The sequence below is a fragment of the Wyeomyia smithii genome, chromosome 2 (genome assembly GCF_029784165.1).
Source record: "Wyeomyia smithii strain HCP4-BCI-WySm-NY-G18 chromosome 2, ASM2978416v1, whole genome shotgun sequence".
NCBI classification, from domain to species: domain Eukaryota; kingdom Metazoa; phylum Arthropoda; class Insecta; order Diptera; family Culicidae; genus Wyeomyia; species Wyeomyia smithii.
The window spans coordinates 159,591,873-159,612,055 of record NC_073695.1 but is presented as its reverse complement, the minus strand read 5'-3'; the positions used below and the strand labels follow the sequence as shown (position 1 = coordinate 159,612,055).

The 20,183-nt window shown below is 40.5% G+C and overlaps 1 protein-coding gene and 1 long non-coding RNA gene across 2 annotated transcripts; both read right to left on the bottom strand.

Moving 5' to 3' along the window:
* Positions 1–7,785: 7,785 nt before the first annotated feature.
* LOC129726182 (uncharacterized) lies at positions 7,786–10,599 on the bottom strand. Its single transcript, XR_008728261.1, has 3 exons — positions 8,569–10,599; positions 8,429–8,500; positions 7,786–8,356 (listed from the first exon to the last, which is right to left on the bottom strand). It is a non-coding gene; the product is annotated as an uncharacterized LOC129726182 (long non-coding RNA).
* A 5,687-nt stretch (positions 10,600–16,286) lies between these two features.
* Positions 16,287–17,903, bottom strand: LOC129720148 (uncharacterized). The gene has a single exon (XM_055671581.1). It carries the CDS (start codon positions 17,901–17,903, stop codon positions 16,287–16,289), a length of 1,617 nt encoding a protein of 538 aa, XP_055527556.1.
* Between the last annotated feature and the right edge of the window lie 2,280 nt (positions 17,904–20,183).

Here is a 20,183-nt window from a genome sequence, read left to right as displayed (position 1 = left end):
AATTACCATTTACCGATGACAAAGGATGATTCTAGTTCACTTGTAATTCTCCGCTCCGCACACATTGCAAGTAAATACAAACAAACAAGACATAACAATCATACACACACGCTACCGGTCCACTCACAGCTATTAGCAGTGGCCAAATGGTTGAAAGCGACGACAGATCTAGACAAAACAGGCAAGCAGGTGCCCCAATGGTGTTACTGAAAATTAACATTTAAAATATCTATAGAGTGTCAATATATGTAACGAAACGGGGATACAACAATATTACACTTAAACTATTCAGATAAAAAAATCAATATCTCCGACGAAGAAGCATTCGAGATAAATTAAATCAAACGGAGTGCATACTCTGTTGAATAGTCTCTGGAGACCAACCATTGAGCCAAAAATGCTGTAGTTAGTTCGTTGAGTAGGCAATCGTAGTATCGAATAACAATGATTGCTCTGACTTCCCGATCAGAAAGACAAAACAAAAATTCAACAGAGGCTGATAGTTTGTTATGTGAAAAACCTTTCAGGTTGTGTTTTAATTTTGACCCCGTTAGGTGTTAAAATAACAGAAATCATAACAAAAAATATTCCACTAGTATCAAACCCATATCAAACTTTGTTACAAACGTATCAGCTTTCTAACAGAATTAGATAGCACATAGTACATTATAATAACAATCATTTGTTATATACAACAGGTTATGATAAAGACGAAAAATTTGTTAAATGTGTTTCCGAACAACTTCGTTTCAGGATTTGTTAATCTAACTCATTCAGATTCAATTTTGTTATCAAAAGCAAATGGGAAAATACAAAATCGTATCAAAAAATATTATTTGTATCTCCCGTTGATAGAATTTTGTAATTTTTTAGTTATGCTCTCCTGATCGGGTTCGCATAAAAATTGTTTGTAATGCATAATACAACAGTTTTACAGTGAATACAAAGATCGAAATCAGAATACATATCGTTCACACGAAATACGTGGCATTCAAAAAATCGTTAGTTGCTTTCTCGAGCCGATGTGTATCAATGGCTCGTGCATGCCTAATCTCCGTCACCAAACGAAACAACCAATAGCGAGCCTTGTTACAACAGGATTACCTAACGCTGGAGCTAGTAACGTGGAACCGATTGCATATGAATTTAACCAGAGTGGTCGTTCAATACAAAATGTTTTAATACTTTGTAAAATACGCTAGAGCTTCAAATGTGTCTCGTCTAACATCAATTCGCTGTAAAGGTTTCAATCTTAATCATCAGTTGTGTTAATTTCGCACAACATCAATATGGTTTCGCACCATTCATCTTTTGCGTGAATGAAGACTAAATGTCTACTTTTATACGTGACTATTGAGAGTTAAACTTCCATAGGCGTGTCTTTGTGGCCTAGAGCGAGTAAAACAGCAACAAAAAATCGGTTATAAAGTGAAATCGTTTGTATACTTTAGCGTCAGCTGTGCTGGGGAAGAAGGCCTTGTTTTAGCTCTGACAGCTCGAAACATGCACAATTTTTCAATCGATTGCTGTAAAAAAGAAGGAAGTCAATTGAAGACTAACTGAGTTTAGGGCATTTGAAAGTGGACAATTTTCGTGGCGCACTCGTTGTTTTCGGGTTTTTAATTTGTGCCACTATAGATGTTGCCGTAAGACGTAATTCTATTTACGTCAAAACTTTTTTCCCTTGAGAGTGCTCACTTTGATTTGTTCAGCAGAGTTTCAGGCAACTAAACTGTGTATCCAAAAAGCTTAATTTGAAAAAATTTAACTAAAATTTTTTATGTGTGGAATCCCAAATTATTTTTTTTTTCATTTTTTTTAAATGAAAGTTCAGACAATTCTCTAGAAGTCATCCATTGATAACTTTTTGCTATCTCTCGTCATTATTTAGATACATCAATTTCAAACAAAAACTTAAAAAACTTCAGATATTTTCAAATGACAGTCCAGGAAAATTTTCTGAAAAAAAGTATGGAAAGATGCTTGGTTTAGAAACGCTTACATACCCAGCCCACAAAGTTTCAATGAATTCTTAGAGTGTGTAACCAGCCACTCAGTTGAGTGGACGCTAAATACGTCATAAGCAACATCACCTTGCCAGCGGTGAAAAAAAATTCGATGCCTGTTCTCACTTATACGAAATTCCATTCCGAATTGTTACTTACGGGGTGTCGGCTTAGAAATCTCGTTTACGTGAACACGAACTGCGTTTGCATTTCGCTCGTTTTGTAACAGTCCGGACGGGAGAAGTTCTATTATATTTCCCTTTCGAAAATTCACAAAAATCCTGTGGCAATGCGACCCATTTCTTCTAATATCTGTACACCCACGGAGAAAATGGTTGCATGGTTGATAGAAGAAATGATAAAGTACCCTGTTACTCACGGTAAGAGCTTAAAAAACTCAGTAGATTTAGTGAATAAATTAGATAGATTTGAGCTACAGCGGAGTGAAATTCTCGTGTCGTTTGACGTCACCGCCCTTTTCCCTAGCGTTCCTTCTGCTGAAGCACTGCGCAGCTTACGGAAACATTTAGCACAATGCCGAGCGCCACCTAATCACATCGAAGCATACCTTACAGTAGCGGAAGTGTGCATGAATCAAAACTATTTCCTGTTTAGGGTTAAGTTTTCAGGCAAACATTCGGACTGAGTATGGGAAGTGAGCTTTCACCTCTTTTGGCCGATTTATTCATGAGCGATTTCGAAGAAGAGCTGGGAAAAGAAAAGCTTTTCCCTCGTGTCTGGTGCGCTACGTAGATGATATTTTCGCAACGGTAGAAGAGCGGCATACATGGGGTGGAAATATTAAATAAATTTAGAGGGAATTCTCCCGCAATTCACTTCCATTTAAAAATATGGTTGCTAGTGGAAATGAAATTATGTACCTCCGTCGTTTATTTATTCACACAAACCTTCACTTTTTATTCGAAATTTCACCAAAAAGAAAAATCCGTAGAATCTACAGATTTACATGAAAGAGTTCTGGCAATTCTGGTTAACTCCATAAAAAAGAAACCATGCAATAGACTGGGAAAATGCTGAATTAAAAAAGTGCGTTAGCCTCCCATTTGAATGCGTGGGAATCGATGTACATAAACACCACTTCACAGCCGCTTATGAATGACAATGACTCCCCGATAATTTCTCCTCTCTTCGACTTGACGATACGGAAAATAAAATAGTTCAATCTCTACAACGAGTACTGCATCAAGCTGTATTTATTCTTCTTTATCATCATCAGTTGGACATGTCTTGTTGATGGGCAATATCGTGCTTGAAACCGGTCGACTCAAGAGGTAATTTTAATTTATTTCGTCAATCAATGTAGACTACAATTCTAATGTATACGTTAATCTTAAGCTATCGAGTTCTAGCACGTAATGCGCTTTTTAATGCGTTCCGGGACATGGTAACGTCTATAATCTCGCAGTGTTTGTTGTATGCGTTCATGATGCTGTTAATTGGTCCATGTTTGGCGTACGGTGACCGGTAATTATTGTTAGTAAAAATATTGCGCGTTCTTAAAGGACGAGAAGGAGCATAAAACTGAAGAGTTTCCAGCAGATTTGGTGAATTAACACGTTGTGAGATCATATCGTTTATAAAGGTAATCATGGTTGTTTCTCGTCGTTTCTTCAGAGTTTCGATATAAATAAGCATGCAGCGAGATTCGTAAGAAGGGAGAGGATATGATGCCCAATTGAGTTTTCTTAATGCAAAAACCAGAAATTGTTTTTGAACTGATTCAATACGATTGATATGAACTTCTTGATATGGGGACCAAACTATACTGCAGTACTCTAATATTGATCGAACATAGCTCACAAAAAGAGTTTTTATTGTGTATGGGTCCTTGAAATGATAACTGAAACGTTTAATAAAACCAAGCATACTGTTGGCTTTGTTGATTATTGTGTTATAATGATTCACGAAAGTGAGTTTCGAATCGAGGATCACTCCTAAGTCTCTCATTTTGGTACATCTCTCTACAAGTTGTTGGCCTATGTAATAGTTCATAGTTTGCATTGAAAGTTTTCTTGTATATGATATGACATTACATTTCTTAATATTTATATCAAGTAAGCTTTTCAGACACCAAGTATAGAAGGTATTGATCTGCAACTGAAACAATTCGAGGTCAGACTGGTTTTTAATCTCCATATACATTTTCATATCGTCGGCATAGATTAAAATTTTGATCTGGTTAAGTAAAAGGGTTACATCATTAACGAACAAAATGAATAGTAAGGGTCCTAAATGTGATCCTTGCGGAACTCCAGATGTTACCTTCACTGGATCAGAGAGATGGCCTTTGAAACGGACAAATTGTGTTCAGTTCGTCAAATAAGATTCAATCCATTTCACGAGTTGGTTAGCTAGTCCAATGCGTTTTAGTTTAAAAATCAGTAATGTTATATCGACTCTATCGAAAGCTTTACTATAATCGGTATATAATGTTTCAACGTAGCTACCTCTATCCATTGCAGCGAGTGTGAAATTAACGAATTCTAATAGATTAGTAGCTGTGGACCTTCCTTTGAAAAAACCATGTTGGTTGATTGTAATACTATTTTTCACCTGTTCGAAAATTCGTTTATTAACGATTGATTCAAATAGTTTCGGAATACAAGAGATGATTGCTATGCCGCGATAATTTTTTATATCAGAGCGTTTACCTGACTTAAAGATCGGGATGAGAAATGATTTTTTCCACATGGAAGGAAATTCACCTGTTTTGATTGAAAGATTGAAAAGCCAAAACAGTGGTTTTACAAAAGAAGAAGCAAATGTTTTAAGCATAGATGGTGGAATTCCATCTGGCCCAGCACCCTTAGTTGCATCTAGGGATTCTAATGATGTTAATATTTCTTGAACAGTTATATTTTGAACTGATACACTATTGGTACAATCAGGTAAATGCGTAAAGTAGTTAAAATCTCTATTTTCATCCGGGTTTTTGTAAACGGTCTGGAAAAATTTCGCAAATTGGTTACAAATAAGCTGAGACTCGGTACTTTCGTTACCTTCAAAATGCATGCGTGATGGAAAATTATTAGTTTTCATTTTTTCCTTTGCAAAACGGTAAAACTGCTTTGGATCAGATTTGATATTACTTTCAACCCTAGAGTTATAATTCTCATAAACTAATGAGATTTCTGCATCTAGTTCGCTGCATATGTTCTTGTATCGTTCCAGATTGGTCTCACATTTATGGTGTTTGTACATTTTATGGGCTTTCTGTTTTTTGTTTTTCAAGTTTTTGATCTGTTGCGTGTACCATACGGGATCTTTGAAACAAAAGTTAGTGCGTTTTTTCGTCCTAGGAACTGTATCATTTATAATTTCGTATAATAGAGAGAGAAATGTATTCGCGGCTTTTTCAATATCCTCTTTGCCTCGCAAAAGTGATTGCCAGTCGACTGCACTGAGTTTACGGTCGATTTCTGTTATATTAGCTTTTTTAAAGTCATACACATACTCAAATTCACCATCATTGGGACGTGATCTAGTGCTATCTATGTTCAATGAATACTCAATGGCTGTATGAAATTTCTCATTTTTCCATAGAGGATCAACGGCTTTATCTACACTAAAATCTTCAATGCAGTTTGTGAACAAGAGATCTAAAAAACAGTTTAGTTCATTTCGTATTGCGTTTACTTGATATAATCCTAACTGACTGGTCGTGTCGAAAATTTGCTGTAGTGCCTCGTTATCTCCTACTATAGGAAGCAACAGTGATTTGTTATCGCAGTCCTTGATGAAGTCTGCATCTTTTTGATTGAAATCGCCGTATATATGAATTTTAATTTCCGGGTCAGAGTTACAAATTACTGAGTTGGCGGTTTCTAAAAATAATTCATAATATTGTTTTTTTGCAAATTGTGGAGGGAAGTATACTGATGCAAAAATGTGGCATTGACCGCTTAATACAGTTTTGACCCAAACATCGTCAAATTCTTTATACTTCATCGTTGGGACCAACTCTGCATCGAACTTTGTCTTGACGGCTACTAGTACACCGCCACCAGATTTTTTATCAGTTAACAAAAGATCACGATCGCTTCTGAATACTTGATAACTGTTTCCAAAAACCTCCTCACTCTTTATACTTTCAGACCAACTTGTTTCCGTTCCTATAATAATTGAATACATACAACCACTAATCTTTTTACTAAGAATATCAATTTTTTTTGAACTACTCATTCTGTTAAAATTCTGGCAATAGATTACAAACTCTTCAGAGCCACGTCTTGAATTACTCTCTTTCTCATCGAAAGGGGTCATTATTTCCGAAAAATCGGTCTATAAAATTTGTCGGCACTTTCCCTTGCGCGTTGCAGGGATTGAATCCTCTGGTTGTTCAAGTGTCTACTATAAGAATTAAGGTCTTCGGAAGCCGCTTGTTTCGGTACGCCGAATTCTTCATGTACCTCGAAGAAAAATTTCCTGAGCTCCTCCGCAGCTACTGGTAGTCCCTCTGATGCCAAAGTAATTTGTATGCTGGTTTTCGTCATACCGTCGTAGCAAACCGTTGGGTCTTTGTCATGCATGTACGCAAGGTAAAGACGTACAAGGTGCATAATTTTTGGATCTCGTAAACGCGCCTTCAGAAAACGCCCGTCTCCAACAGCTGATTGTTGTGTTAGGTTGACAACAGGAGGCCGCATGGGATCGAGCGACCACGATGTTGGGTGCGATTCTAATGTTGCTTTCGAAGTAGTGTTCTCATTTGGTGGCGATTCAATATTATGTTGGTTCTGGTTGTCTGAACGGTAAGGGTTTATGGTTTCACCCTTCCAGAAGTTGATGAAATTTGGAACTGCGAGGCCTGCTATAGGGTGGTCAATAGTTGATGGTGGTCTGGCAAATTTAACTTTGGCGGTTGCCAGTAATTGTTTATCCGATCCATTGACACGGATCTGGTCGTTTTGGTAAGTGTGTGTGAACTTGTGGTTGTTGTTGATATAGTTACTATTCGTTGTCTTGTTACTGTTGCTGTTGGTGGTATGGTTTCGATTGTTGTTGAAGTTTTTCGATTCAATATTTTGTCGCCTCCTGCGTTTCCTGTTTCGTCTAGATTTTTCGGCAGCCTTTTCTTGGAGCCTACGAGTCCGTTGTCTAGCATCATAATCCGACCAGTCTGGCATCCAGCGCCATTTATTGCCCAAAAATCGCCATCCTGGCGAAGAATGGTCCGTTATGGGCTTCGTAGCTTTATTGTTAGCTGCCAAAGTTTGATTTAATTCTTCATGCAGTGACTTGTGTTGTTGTGATGCGCTACTTTGATTAATTTGGAGACTAGTAATAGCTCCAGAGACAAATTTTACCTCGTCGAGAATTTCACGAAGAGCAGAATCAGCATTAGACTGCGCTGAACCGGTTTCAATTGTAGCGAGTAGTTTGTTTATTGACCCTGTCGTTGAGTTTGTAGCTGCTGCTGCTGCTGCTGTCGCTGCTGACTTAGCCATCGCTTCAACAGCTGCTGAGGTGTCCGAATGTGTATCAAGAAGTGTTGACATTTGGTTTTCATTTCTGCGGCACTGGCTTTGTTGCTGCTCACGGCGTTGGTGATGGTAAGTTTAATTTCATTCAGGCTTTTTTCAATATGCTCCAGCAAGTTATCATGAGTCGCGCTGAGATTTTTATAATTTGAAAGCAGCTTATGGTTTACTTCAAGCGTCTTTCCGATATTTTCTGAGATGTTTCTGAGATGAGATGTCAGAGCCTTAAGATTTAGGTCAGTCACGAACTTTTCCTGGCAGTCCTGGCATAGCGGCAGCATAAAAGTCCGCAGGATTTCCTCGTGATTTCTTTGTGCACCTATGCACGCAGCATGAAATGTTCGGTTACAGATTCCGTGACAACGCCAGAGGTAGCGATTGTCACCTTGCGCACAGTTTACGATACCGCACTTCATTGCACTCGCGACGTTAACAAATGACCGTATCAAGTAAAAACAAATAAACTACTTTTGAATGCTTGCGCGCGTTCCACACGTCGTCGGTTGGATGAAAAAAAAAAAGTTGAGGTACAAAAAAAGTTAAGTAGTAAAAAAAAAATGTATATATATATACTATAGTGCAGCACGCGCGTCCGAACTCGACGACGGTCCGACAACAACATCCGTTTTTTCCGTTTGTAAGAACCATAAGTGTTTTGTCCCGTGATGCGTTGCGTGTTTTGTTGTACATATCATTGTTATTACGTTGCACAAATCACTATACTTTTTATCGACTGTTAGTTTACTCAGAGGAATTTCTTTCGGCTTCGCAGTCTTTAAAATGTGAAAAGAAAACGATATTTTTCTCTTACACCGACGTTTCGAATAATATATATTCTTTATCAAGGCTCTACAAGTAAATTAAGATCAAAGAAGAAAAAATTAGAAACAAATACATAAATTATGCACATAATATCATTACCGAGGGGACCATTTTCCTGTAAAGTGGTTCTTTGGCTAGAGCATTAATTGTCAAAAACAGATACTAAACAACCTAACAGAACATCCAAAAACACATTAAATTAGCTAAACATGATATCAAATACAATTTATGCTTCTTACATTATGAAAATTAAAAAATAAAACACTAGACACTTTAACGAAGCGGAACTCGTAGCACTCTCAATCATACTAAATCATTTTTTCCGTAACCAGCAACCTTGCATGCAAATTCTATTGCGCACAAGTTATGCTGTGTGACACTCGGTGGAAGCTGTTAGCGACCGTTGACGTTTGCTGTTGTTTATTTCTGTACTTCGCTTGACGTGTTGCATGATTGCTGTATATGTTGTGCTCAAGCCTTCAACATCACTGCGTTTGTTTACTGTATGGTCGTTCGTGTTAATGTGGCACATTTCCAACACGTTCAACGCTGTTTTTCGCCTATGTTCATCCAGGATACACACCCCATTCAACTTGAATGGATGGTTCTCGTCGATGCTGTGTTGGAGTAAAGCAGTTTTTTCCCTCAGGTGATGTATTTTGGCAATAGTGGATGGGCTGGTGGCATGTTCGTTTGGCTTGAGCTCATCAAGTTTTTTAATGTTCGACCGGTGGTTGCTGTTTCTTGTTTTGAGATGCTTTTGAGAGTCCAACATAGCATGCATCGCAGTTGGCACAGGGAATTTCGTAAATGACGTTGCTGCGATCTAATGTTGCGATCCGATCTTTGGTGTTCGTGAACAAATAGTTTATGGTGTGCTCATTACGTGTAGCTAGGGTAATTTCTCAATACGCATAGGACGGATTGTGCATATCCTGCCTGAACATATCGCACAGAGTTTTCTTCGGTTCCAGGATAATTTTTTGCAAACACACACTGAACACACCACGAAAACCACTAGATCGGGTTTTCAAAAGCAAAACAACGATCTGGTGAATCGACTGCTAAACTTAGAGTTGATTGATTCAACCACAGCCTATCAGCTACGCACTTTGTCATCGCATTGCCCAAGAATATATGGACTACCAAAAGTACATAAGCAGGACCTACCGCTCCGGCCAGTCGTACCCAACATCGGAGGACCATCATACATGCTGTCTAAATATATCGGACGCATCGTGCGAGCATCGATTGAGTGTGAGTATAATGTAACAGACTCTTACAGTTTCTGCGAGTACATTAATACGGTACGACTGCCACCAAACTACATTCTTATTTCGTTGGATGTGGTATCTCTATTCACTAGTTCCCACTTTTGAAAAAATATGTAGATGACTTAATCCTTGCAGTGCCCGCAGATAAAGTCGAAGAAGTTCTAGATGTATTTAATAGCTATGACAGCAACCTACAGTTCACGTGTGAAAGCGAAGAGGAAGGTAGAATTCCATATCTCGACATGGTGCTAGTCCGCAAAGCAGACCAGTCCATCAAAACGGTATTGGTATTCCAAACCCATGGCCTCGGGTAGATTCCTGGACTATTTCTCTTGTCACTTGTTGCATATGAAAATGAATGTGGTTGCCAACTTTATCATGAGAGTACGAAAACTCAACACAAACCTCCCCCCAGAAGCGATCAACGACATCATAGACGAACATCTTAAGATCAACCACTATCCTTTATCGCTGCGAAATAGATTCCAGAACAGATCAATGAGAAGGAACGTACAAAATGCCCTAGCAGAAACATTGCCAACAACATTCAAACCATTGCCCTACATCGACAGATTATCGGCGCGCATAAAGAAATCACTACGTATAGAAATTACCCTAGCTACACGTAATGAGCACACCATAAACTATTTGTTCACGAACACCAAAGATCGGATCGCAACATTAGATCGCAGCAACGTCATTTACAAAATTCCCTGTGCAAACTGCGATGCATGCTATGTTGGACTCACTACACAGCCTCTTAAAACAAGAAGCAGCAACCACCGGTCGAACATTAAAAAACTGAATGAGCTCAAGCCAAACGAACATGCCACCAGCCCATCCACTATTGCCAAAATACATCACCTGAGGGAAAAAACTGCTTTACTCCAACACAGCATCGACAAGAACCATCCATTCAAGTTGAATGAGGTGTGTATCCTGGATGAACATAGGCGAAAAACAGCGTTGAACGTGTTGGAAATATGCCGCATTATCACGAACGACCATACAGTAAACAAACGCAGTGATGTTGAAGGCTTGAGCACAACATATACAGCAATCATGCAACACGTCAAGCGAAGTACAGAAATAAACAACAGCAAACGTCAACGGTCGCTGACAGCTTCCACCGAGCATAACTTGTGCGCAATAAAGTTTGCATGCAAGGTTGCTGGTTACGGAAAAAATGATTTAGTATGATTGAGAGTGCTACGAGTTCCGCTTCGTTAAAGTGTTTCAATTTTCATAATGTAAGAAACATAAATTGTATTTGATATCATGTTTAGCTAATTTAATGTGTTTTTGGATGTTCTGTTAGGTTGTTTAATATCTGTTTTTGACAATTAATGCTCTAGCCAAAGAACCAATTTACAGGAAAATGGTCCTCTCGGTAATGATATTATGTGCATAATTTATGTATTTGTTTCTAAAAAATTTTTTATTTGATCTTAATTTACTTGTAGAGCCTTGATAAAGAATATATATTATTCGAAACGTCGGTGTAAGAGAAAAATATCGTTTTCTTTTTACATTTTAAAGACTGCGAAGCCGAAAGAAATTCCTCCGCTGCACAAATCATAAATATGACTAAAATGGTGACATTCGGTTTCTGGATGAGAACCAAAATTTGCCGAATACCATCGAATATGTGTTTTTCCGGAATCGAGATCCAGAAGCCATTATGAAATTCCAGATGGTGACTTCCGGTTCGTCTGGTGTCCTTTTGAGGTCTTTGGACAGCATTCGATGGTATTTGGCAAATTTTGGTTTTCATTCAGAAACCGGAAGTAACCATTTTGGATTTGAAAATGGCCTCTGTGGTCGTTTTCAGGTGTCTGAACATCGTTTTTATTTCAAAACTACTCATTTGATGAGGTTTTTGGTTAGCTGTTTTCCGAAAACCACCGTCTTAAATTTCAAAATGGCTTCTGGAGTTGATTTCCGATCTCTGGGTATCATCCCGATTCCGAATATACCCATATTCAACGGTATTCGGCGAACTTTGGTTCTTTTCAGACACCGGAAGGAAGTAATTTTAAACCCCCCATGGTTTGTTAGTAGGTTAGGTAATTATTAAAGATGGTCGGGTTTCGGGGTTTCAAACTCGAACCTGAGCCCTACCCGTACCCGTCTGGTTTGGGTTTGAAAATTTTTGAAAGTGTCAGGTTCGGGTTTGGTGAAAAAAAAATTTCGTTAGGGTTTCACACAAATAAAATTTTCAATTAACAATGAAAAAAAAACACTACAGGCACAACATCACTTAGTGTAAATGAAGTTCTTTCGAGGGTAATTAAATATATTTCTGAAAAAAAATGAAGGGGAGGCTGAGCATTAAAATACGTAAATCACTGAACAAACGAATTTATTGTGTCTGTAATTACAGTGTTCAGTCCTTCGTTACCATTTCATACAACCATAGGGCTGTATACCTTGTAGTATTTAGTATTCGTTTTTAATTTTTATTCCGAAATTTTATCGTTATCATCCCTCCTGCCATATTTGTTACCATTTATGTCACTATCTGCATGTTAGGGACACATTCGAATTAGGTGAAAATAATCTATGTCCAATGGGACACCCGAAACAATGTTCAACTTTAAGAGATGGCGCTGTGGTGGTAGTGATAGTAAAATCGAAATTTCAACGAGCATTTTGCTTAATGACCGAAAAAACTGCTATTAGTTACTCTGTTTTTATATTATTCTAACTTTCTAGTACTTACTTTTACTATATTCAATCTATTTTTATCAAAAAATTTGATTTTGCTGTATTACTATATTGTGTCAACGGAGCTGTATAAGAAAATCAAGTTTTTTGATAAAAATAGATTGCATATAGTAAAAGTAACTACTAGAAAGTTAGAATAATATAAAACCAGGGTAACTAATAGCAGTTTTTCCAGTCATTAAGCAAAATGCTCGTAGAAATTTCGATTTCACTACCACCATCACTACATCTCTTAAAATCGAACATTGTTTCGGGTGTCCCATTTTTTTTTTTGTTTCTCAAAATTTTACACCTTTTCGCTTCAGAAATAATTTCTGGTTACCCCAATGCATCATACAAGTAAAATGAAAAAAAGTGAATATTTATTTTAGGTTCGTTAATAGCAAATTTGAATATTTTCTCTGGGATTCGATTATCCGGAGTGAAAATATTTTTTATGTTCCGGATAATCGAGTCCGACCTGTATCATTCGTAGGGATTTAAACCTACCTGTCAAAAAATGACGTCGGGAATCGTTTTCCGTCCCTTAACATCATCCCGGTTTTGAAAATACCCATATTGGGTAATACGCGACGTTGTATTAATTATTTTTATGGCCACTAGAAGGTTCCGGTGGAATCTGTTCCGGAAGAACCATTTTTGAGGACATATCACACACAAATTTCCTTTGCACGGATTCAATTCTTGATTCAGTTTGCGTTGAATGGACACCACACTACGGAGTTTGTTTCAAGAACAGATGGCACCAGAGAGTAGTATAATCGCAGACACTCATGCGCCACCATGTGAGCTTATTGCCTAACTTAATTTCGTAAAACGCACACTACGCAAAATTTCGAAATAATCGTTATTTTTCCGGTCGATGAAATCGTCATCGAGTGGCACGTCTGTTTGTTTGTGGTATGATGATCGAAGGCACGGTGGACCATGAAAACCTGAGGCTAACTTGAAAAAAAAAAACAAAGTTGTCGAATCACCTTTACTATGATCTCATTGTAATGTGGCCTGCAGGACAAGGCTGAATCCAACATTACACCCAAATCTCGGACCTGACCAAGCATAGTATAGCTGACCATTTTCGGAACATTTTCAACAGGTTAATGAAGCACCACTTTAGAAAAACGTCGACTAGTCGCTAGAGCTCAAGACAGTCTGCAGTATTTCTTTTTGCCTTGAATAACATGACATCACTTTAGCGTGCTATCCGATTGGTTGAGCAGTTGCTCATAAAGAGATATGCTCCGTATGAGTAGCAGGCTAAGACTAATTGGTTTGGGTTTATTAAAATTATATGAGGGGTACAATAGATCGGTTTGGTGTGTGGATTGGTAGAAAGTAGAAATGATATTGATGGGAACCATAGTGTGTCTTATATAAAAAGAATGTAGCACGTTCATTGTAGTGCTCTAAGTGTCACACCAACCATCGGCGCGACGAAGATAGCGATGATGATGATGATGTTGATGGTGACGCTACAGTACTCCCCTCCTAGACTAGGTTCTATCAGCGGTAACGAAGTGGAATATCAACTTGTCGACCAGAATGAGTGACCCTAGTCGGTGGATCCGTAGTGGGTGTTGTAGCGACTGGGCCAGAAGAATTTTTTTTTGTTGCTCTTCCGGTGTGTAGGCGGGTTTTAGCCGATCCACGGATACGTCAACTGTCCGCTCTTTTATATTGACCTTAAAGAACTTATTTGATCGGCTTACCACCTCGAACGGTATGGAGGCGATAGTGATGGTCGCACTGAATCGTTGCGTACAAAGACGGTCTTGCACGACTGCAGGTTCTGATAAACAAAAACATTTCGACTACCGTCCCATGCAGTCTCTTTCGGGCGCAAATTCCGCATCGCTTTGCGCAAGTTAGCGACGAATTCAGCTTCGTTTGGTTTCTCCGGATTGTCACCGAAAAATTCGGACGGTATTCGAAGAGTGGTTCCGTAAACCATCTCGGCAGGCGACGCCTTGATATCCTCTTTATAGGCGGACCGCAGACCAAGCAATATCACTGGCAGATGTTCGCTCCAGTGATCGGGATCGTGACAAAGGATTGCAGATTTTAAAGTCCTGTGCCACCGTTCGATGATGCCATTTGATTGTGGGTGGTACGCTGTCGTGCGTAGGTGGGTTGTTCCAAGCAAGCGGTTTAGCTCGGAGAGCAAATTTCACTCGAACTGTCGTCCCTGGTCGGTCGTGACATAGTTTGGGGTGCCAAACCGTGCAATCCACCCGGTGAATAAAGCCTCAGCTATAGTTGGAGCAGTCATGTCCGGAATTGGGAACGCCTCCGGCCAGCGAGTGAACCTGTCGATGGCTGTGAGACAGTAGCGGTTGCCCTTACTTGGAGGGAAAGGTCCAACAATGTCGATATTGATGTGTGAAAATCGACTGTCGGGCGCTGAGTACCGAGTCACAGGTGATTGTATGTGGCGAGTCACCTTCGAGCGTTGACATTGCAAGCAACTCCTGGCGAAAGAAATGTTGTCTTTCCGGATGCTCGGCCAAACGAATCGGTCTGTCATCAACTTGGTCGTTGCACGCGTGCCAGGGTGAGAGAGGTTGTGCGTTGCTTTTAGTGCGGCATTACGAAAGCGTTTCGTATGGGCGAATACGATCGTCTACGCAATCACAAAACAGCTGTTTCGCGCTGCCTGGAACGGTAAAAGCTTTTAGCTTTTCATCGTCGGTCATCTGGTCATCGGCTAGGGCGCTGAAGTCGAGCGAAGGCAAGGCCTTGATGGCTCCGATGCGGGACAGCAAATCGGTGACGATGTTCTCCCTGCCGACAATTGGCCGGATATCCGTCGTTATTTGTCCGATAAAGTCCAACTGGCGAGCTTGGCGGTCGGAAGCCTTGTCGGACTTTTGGTGAAACGCAAAGATGATCGGCTTATGGTCGGTGTAGATGTGGCAGTCTCGTCCTTCTAACATGAATTCAAAAGGTAGATCGCTGTCAGCTAGCGATCGTATGTACTGTAGCGAAGCTGAGTTTTATAGAACTTTTTGCTGAAAAATCCCATCACCATCGACGATTTGGTGTAGCACTGCTCCTGCTGCAATGTCGGAGACCCATAGGGACAATTCAGCGGATTTAGAGGGGTGCGCTAATAGAGTAGCATGAGCGAGTTGTTGTTAGCATCGCTCGAAAGCTGTGATATTTTCCTCTGTCCAAACTAGCGGCGAACGATCGTTGCGTTTGTTGCCCGGTATCATTTTCAGCAACGGAAGTTGGGCTTCGATGGCGTTTGGAACAAATCTTCGATAGAAATTTATCATGGCCAAAAAAACTCTTTAATTCCTTCACTGTAGCTGGTAACTTGAAGTTCTGAACAGCTTCTACACGTCCCGGCAATTGTTGGAGACCTGCGACGGAAACGAAATGTCCCAGAAACTCCAGCAAGTCCCGTCCGAATTCGCACTTGGCGACGTTTATCGCAAGATTGTACTGTTTAAGCCTTTCAAACAGCTGGCACAGATGTTCTCGCTGCTCTTTGGGAGATGACGAAGCGATGAACAAGTCATCGATGTAGGGAAATACGAAATCCAGCCCTCGGACGACGGTGAATTAGCCGTTGGAAGGTTTGGGCTGCATTCCATAAACCAAAGGTCATGAAGGAGAACTCGAACAGGCCGAACGGCGTCGTGATGGCTGTTTTCGGGACGTCATCGGGGTGAGTTGGTACCTAGTGGTAGGCCTTCTGCAAGTCAACTTTTGAGAATAATGTTTTACTTCAATATTTGGTATTTTCGTGCAACGTAAGAACTAACATCACTCATACGACGCGACGCGGGACAAAACACAACACTTATCGTTCTTACTACATTTAAAATTTTAAAATTTTTACCTTAAAACTCGACCGGTTTCGGGCGTCATACTGCCCATCTTCAGGAGGAGAGTCCGACTGGTTACACCTCTTTATACGTTGTTCGTATACGTCAGAGAGCAAAGAGATGCTACGGGATTCTCCGCTTTAGTATGTTAAATAGGCAGGATGTGATGGGGGGATCGTCTTCGTTCATCAGCAGTTCTGTCGAATTACTGATGTGAAGCGATTCCCAAGCATTTAAGTGGGACGTTTTCCTTACGTTTTTAATAATTTTCGCGTTTTTCCAGTCTATTTGGTGGTCTAAAGTTACGGTGTGGGCGGCTACACTAGATTCGCAGGACTTTGCATTATCAACGGCATGTTTATGTTCTTTGCTTCGCACTTTCACCTTGCGTCGAGTTTGCCCGATATACACCGAGGGACAATTCTGGCATGGAATCCGGTATATTCCGGAATGCTCATCTGGGGGAACTTTGTCTTTTAAATTGCATAGCAAGTCCCGCAATGTGTTTTCGCTTTTGTGCACGATTTGAAAATTAAGTCTTCTCAGTGTATTTTTTATTCGGTTGGTTACTTTGGGGTAGAATGGTAAACTGATCCTTTTTATTTCACTACTTCCGGGCAATAGTGTGGTGATTTGTTGTTTCTCTTGTTTGCGTTTGTGTTTTTTTAGAATTTTGTCCACGAATCTTTTGTCGTAGCCATTTATTTCTGCTGCTTTGTATATTTGTTGCTGTTCTTTGGCAAACTCCTCGGCTTCCATTGGCACATTAAACAACCGGTGGGCCATGGCATGAAAGGCTGCTTGTTTCTGTCCCCCAAAGTGGTTGGAATCGGACGTTATATAACGGTCGGTAGACGTCGGTTTTCTGTAGATCCCAAACTTCAATGTGCCATCCTCCTTTCGGGTGATCATCAGGTCTAGGAAGGGCAATTTACCCTCAACTTCCCGCTCTACCGTAAATTTGATTGAGTTGTGGCGGGAGTTGAGCAGATCTAATGTTTGGGATAGGTAGCGTTCTTTCACCGGGGCAAAAACATCATCCACGTATCTTTTCCATACTCGTGGGAAATAATTCTCTCTTCCCGCGGCCTCTTCGAAATCGCTCATGAAAACGTTGGCTAAAAGCGGTGAAAGTTTGCAGCCCATACTTAGGCCGAACGTCTGTTTGAAGCATTTTCCTCTAAAAGTGAAGTAGTTTTGGTTCATACATACCTCAGCAATTAAAAGGTAAGCTTCCATGTGGTGATGTGGCACCCGGCTGCGTTCTAAATGCCGGCGCAAGCTCTTTAACGCGTCGGTAACCGGTATGCTTGGAAAAAGCGCTGTGACATCGAACGATACCATAATTTCCCCTCGCTTAATTTTGAACCCTTCTAGTTGCTGAACCAAATCTACAGAATTTTTCACGCTTTTTCCGTGGGTTATCGGATACTTTTTCATTTCTTCCACCAACCACGCTGCCATTTTCTCGGTTGGTGTGCGAATGTTGGAGGAAATCGGTCTCATTCCAACTGGATTTTTGTAGATCTTCGGCAGGCAATATAGCGAAGCCACCATCGGGTTGGGGACGTGAAATTTCCTCTCGAGTCTCTCTTCACCCATTAAATGTGCTACTTTCTGTCGTGCGAAATTTACTTCCTCGACCATCGCATTCAGAGGATCCCTAAGTTTGCCGTTTTTAAATTTATGTTCTTCGTACGGACCGGCTTTGATCATGTCACAGACGCGGGACAACAGCATTCCCCTTGTCCGCACGAGAATAAATCACGTTGCGTGTTTTTAACTGGCGGATCGTACACCACATCTCAAAACTGTTATTCTCTGTACTATTTCGATTGCTGACCGTTCGTGAGATACATTGTTGACCATTCTGCCGTACTGCTGATTGCAGTGTGAAATGCTCATACTGAATAGCAGCTTCAATATTTAAAAACGGCAAACCTAGGGATCCTCTGAATGCGATGGTCGAGGAAGTAAATTTCGCGCGACAGAAAGTAGCACATTTAATGGGTTAAGAGAGACTCGAGAGTAAATTTCACGTCCCCAACCCGATGGTGGCTTCGCTATATTGCCTGCCGAAGATCCACAAAAAACCAGTTGGAATGAGACCGATTTCCTCCAACATTCGCACACCAACCGAGAAAATGGCAGCGTGGTTGGTGGAAGAAATGAAAAAGTACCCGATAACCCACGGAAAAAGCGTGAAAAATTCTGTAGATTTGGTTCAGCAACTAGAAGGGTTCAAAATTAAGCGAGGGGAAATTATGGTATCGTTCGATGTCACAGCGCTTTTTCCAAGCATACCGGTTACCGACGCGTTAAAGAGCTTGCGCCGGCATTTAGAACGCAGCCGGGTGCCACATCACCACATGGAAGGAGGAAGGAGGAAAATGCTTCAAACAGACGTTCAGCCTATGTATGGGCTGCAAACTTTCACCGCTGTTAGCCAACGTTTTCATGAGCGATTTCGAAGAGGCCGCGGGAAGAGAGAATTATTTCCCACGAGTATGGAAAAGATACGTGGATGATGTTTTTGCCCCGGTGAAAGAACGCTAACTATCCCAAACATTAGATCTGCTCAACTCCCGCCACAACTCAATCAAATTTACGGTAGAGCGGGAAGTTGAGGGTAAATTGCCCTTCCTAGACCTGATGATCACCCGAAAGGAGGATGGCACATTGAAGTTTGGGATCTACAGAAAACCGACGTCTACCGACCGTTATATAACGTCCGATTCCAACCACTTTGGGGGACAGAAACAAGAAGCCTTTCATGCCATGGCCCACCGGTTGTTTAATGTGCCAATGGAAGCCGAGGAGTTTGCCAAAGAACAGCAACAAATATACAAAGCAGCAGAAATAAATGGCTACGACAAAAGATTCGTGGACAAAATTCTAAAAAAACACAAACGCAAACAAGAGAAACAACAAATCACCACACTATTGCCCGGAAGTAGTGAAATAAAAAGGATCAGTTTACCATTCTACCCCAAAGTAACCAACCGAATAAAAAATACACTGAGAAGACTTAATTTTCAAATCGTGCACAAAAGCGAAAACACATTGCGGGACTTGCTATGCAATTTAAAAGACAAAGTTCCCCCAGATGAGCATTCCGGAATATACCGGATTCCATGCCAGAATTGTCCCTCGGTGTATATCGGGCAAACTCGACGCAAGGTGAAAGTGCGAATCAAAGAACATAAACATTCCGTTGATAATGCAAAGTCCGGCGAATCTAGTGTAGCCGCCCACACCGTAACTTTAGACCACCAAATAGACTGGAAAAACGCGAAAATTATTAAAAACGTAAGGAAAACGTCCCACTTAAATGCTTGGGAATCGCTTCACATCAGTAATTCGACAGAACCGCTGATGAACGAAGACGATCCCCCCATCACATCCTGCCTATTGAACATACTAAAGCGGAGATTCCCTCAGCATCTCTTTGCTCTCTGACGTATACGAACAACGTATAAAGAAGTGTAACCAGTCGGACTCTCCTCCTGAAGATGGGCAGTATTACGCCCGAAACCGGTTGAGTTTTAAGGTAAAAATTTTAAAATGTTAAATGTAGTAAGAACGATAAGTGTTGTGTTTTGTCCCGCGTCGCGTCGTATGAGTGATGTTAGTTCTTACGTTGCACGAAAATACCAAATATTGAAGTGAAATGTCGGTCACAACCGCAGAGTGCTTTCGCCTTTATGGCCGATTGGTTACAAAAAAGAGAATGCTACAACTCCACATCCAATTTCTAACCCGCTGTAGCAGAAGAAAGCTTATACCCAAGTTCATCAATATGCTACCATCTACCAAAAGTGAAGCCAGTGAAAGAGCCATAAGAAGTGCGAAGAAAATTTGGCTTCTTGAGGAAATAAAGTGTAAACATAAAAAGCTATCAGAAGTGGAGGAGCAGTTATACCCACTCCATATGAAATTGCTTGAAAAAATAGAATACCATAGTTCAGCTGAGTGTGTAGTGCATAGATGTGTAGAGGAGAAGAAAGAGTGTTGGCGGAA

Bases quoted from the DNA above. Each gene is read 5' to 3' on its own strand.
- LOC129720148 (XM_055671581.1), bottom strand. From the start codon at position 17,903: ATGCTGTTGTCCCGCGTCTGTGACATGATCAAAGCCGGTCCGTACGAA.